At 54.7% G+C, this 2,500-nt stretch overlaps 1 protein-coding gene across 1 annotated transcript in view; it reads right to left on the bottom strand.

Annotated features, from left to right (window-relative positions):
- mgat5 (alpha-1,6-mannosylglycoprotein 6-beta-N-acetylglucosaminyltransferase) overlaps positions 1-2,500 on the bottom strand; it is a 157,578-nt gene that overhangs the window by 142,818 nt on the left and 12,260 nt on the right. The window contains exon 2 of the mRNA XM_042702861.1: positions 29-205. Coding sequence (XP_042558795.1) covers positions 29-205 — 177 coding nt within the window. The remainder of the gene's footprint in view (positions 1-28; positions 206-2,500) is intronic.

The following is a 2,500-nucleotide window of genomic DNA, read 5'->3' as shown; positions in this document are numbered from 1 at the left end:
ACAGGGGAAGGGGGATGCGCTGACCCACCTGCCACGTTGACCTTCTCTGCGTTGGCAGCGTTGGCAGCGCTGGGCGCGGTGGTGGTGGTGCCATTGGTCAGGTTGCCCCCGGTGCCGTTGTAGAGGATGTTCTCCACTTTGGTCTCCAGCTTCGCCAGACGCAGCATGATGCTGTCCAGCAACACAGCCAGAGTCTTCTTCAGGTCTGAGAGAGAGAGGGGAGGGGGGAGAGAGATAGAGAGAGAGAGGGAGGGAGGGAGAGAGAGAGAGGGGGGGGGGAGAGAGAGGGAGAGAGAGAGGGGTAGGGAGGTTTAAAACATTTGTATAGTGAACCAATATTCAAATCTTTATGTTGCTGGTCCCTTCAAACACGAGAGAAGGAGTGAAAGTACGAGAGTCAGCAGGGCTACGTCCAATCAGATCTATTAAACTTGGAGAGTCATCAGGGCTACGTCCAATCAGATCTATCAAACTTGGAGAGTCATCAGGGCGACGTCCAATCAGATCTATTAAACTTGGAGAGTCAGCAGGGCTACGTCCAATCAGATCTATTAAACTTTACTGTCTTGAGCATAGTTGACATAGACTAACAATATCACACAAAGTGACACGGGACACCATGTTTACTGGGAGAAGCACCGTGACGACATTCATCTTTGACCTCCATAATAAAAGTCACAGTTAAAGGCCTATTTGTTCCTGCGTGTCACGAGGAGAGCTGGTATGTACACAAGCTGTGTGTGAATCCCTCATGTTCTCACACCCAAGGCTGGTGGGCTGATAAGCTGCATGACACGAGGCGTGGAATCCCAAGGATGATTACCTCGAGGCTGACCGAACCCTCACACACACACACACACACATACTTTCTCTCTCTACCCGTCAACTCTCTGACAATTCATGCTTTTCTTTTTTTTTCCCTGTTTCTATAGTAACCACAGGGAGATAAGCAAGCCCTCAGGCAGGGAGGCGGCAAACCCAAACAACAGCCACGTTCCCGTTCCCGTTCCCCTAACCCCTGTCTGCCTCGCGACCTTGTTTTTGAGGATCTCGTTTGTAATCAATAACAGCCCCTCGGGTGCGGTGCGGTGCGGTGCGGTGTGGTGTGGTGTGGTGCGGTGTGGTGCGGTGTGGTGTGGTGCGGTGTGGTGCGGTGCGGTGTGGTGCGGTGTGGTGTGGTGTGGGGCGGGGGATCATAAATATGCAAAGAGGGCAGTGAGTGAGAGCCAGACACTCAACAGAAGCGTCAGCATCAGCAACAAACACGGTGGTGTGTGTGTGTGTGTGTGTGTGTGTGTGTGTGTGTGTGTGTGTGTGTGTGTGCGGACTGGATGGGGTCGGGTCGAGCGGAGCCGCTCCTCTTCAGCAAGGCGAGAGGAAGAGGGGTCACCCAGGGCGCTCGCGCTGTCTGCCAGCGGCTCATTTACATGCAGGACCAGTGATGATGGACAGGCTGCCCTCACGCCTCAGAGAAGGAGAGCAGAGATGATGGACAGGCTGCCCTCACGCCTCAGAGAAGGAGAGCAGAGGTGGAAGAGAGACAGAGACAGAGACAGAGACAGAGAGACAGAGAGACAGCAGTGGCAGAGAGACAGGGAGACAGAGAGACAGGGAGACAGGGACACAGGGAGACAGAGACACAGAGGCAGAGAGACAGAGACAGAGACATAGACATAGACAGAGAGACAGACAGACAGACAGACAGAGAGACACAGAGACAGAGACATAGACATAGACAGAGAGACAGAGACAGACAGACAGAGAGAGAGACAGAGAGACGGCAGTGGTAGAGACAGGGAGACAGAGACAGACAGACAGCAGTGGTGGAGACAGAGAGACAGAGACAGAGACAATGTGTGAGGACACACAGAACAAGTGAGACGAGACATGTGTGAGAAGACTCACATCTCACGTCTGTCTTCATCTAATGCATCTCTCAGCCCTGACTGAATAACAAGGGCTCAGCCCACAGCACTCCTCAGTCATCGTGTCTCCTGTTCCTTCCCTGCGCTGGTTAATTGGACTGCATCTCGTGCAGATTTATGATTTTATGCATGAGGCCGTGGCAGCCAGTGTGGCACGAAGAGACAGTGGGCGATGTGGGCCGCTCAGCGCCATGACACGTCTCCGCTCACACAGAGCGCACGCTCGGAGAGAACATGTGGGCCGCTCAGCGCCATGACACGTCTCCGCTCACACAGAGCGCACGCTCCGAGAGAACATGTGGGCCGCTCAGCGCCATGACACGTCTCCGCTCACACAGAGCGCACTCTCGGGGAGAGAACATGTTGGCCCGTCCTCACCAACGCCGGCTGGGAGAGGACAGATGCGCTCACTGCTGCACGGTCATGCTCAGCTGTCACAGAGTGGAGTGTTAAGACGCGACCGCTCCTCACTCGTGACATCGGACAAATCAGGCTTCATCGCGTCGGAGGGACCAGGGGGAGCAGCAGATGCGAATGCGCACACACACACGAGCACGGAGAGCAGCAGTCTGAAT

The sequence above is a fragment of the Clupea harengus genome, chromosome 21 (genome assembly GCF_900700415.2).
Source record: "Clupea harengus chromosome 21, Ch_v2.0.2, whole genome shotgun sequence".
Lineage (NCBI taxonomy): Eukaryota > Metazoa > Chordata > Actinopteri > Clupeiformes > Clupeidae > Clupea > Clupea harengus.
Note: the sequence above shows the minus strand (reverse complement) of the source record. Positions and strands in the feature narration are given on the sequence as shown.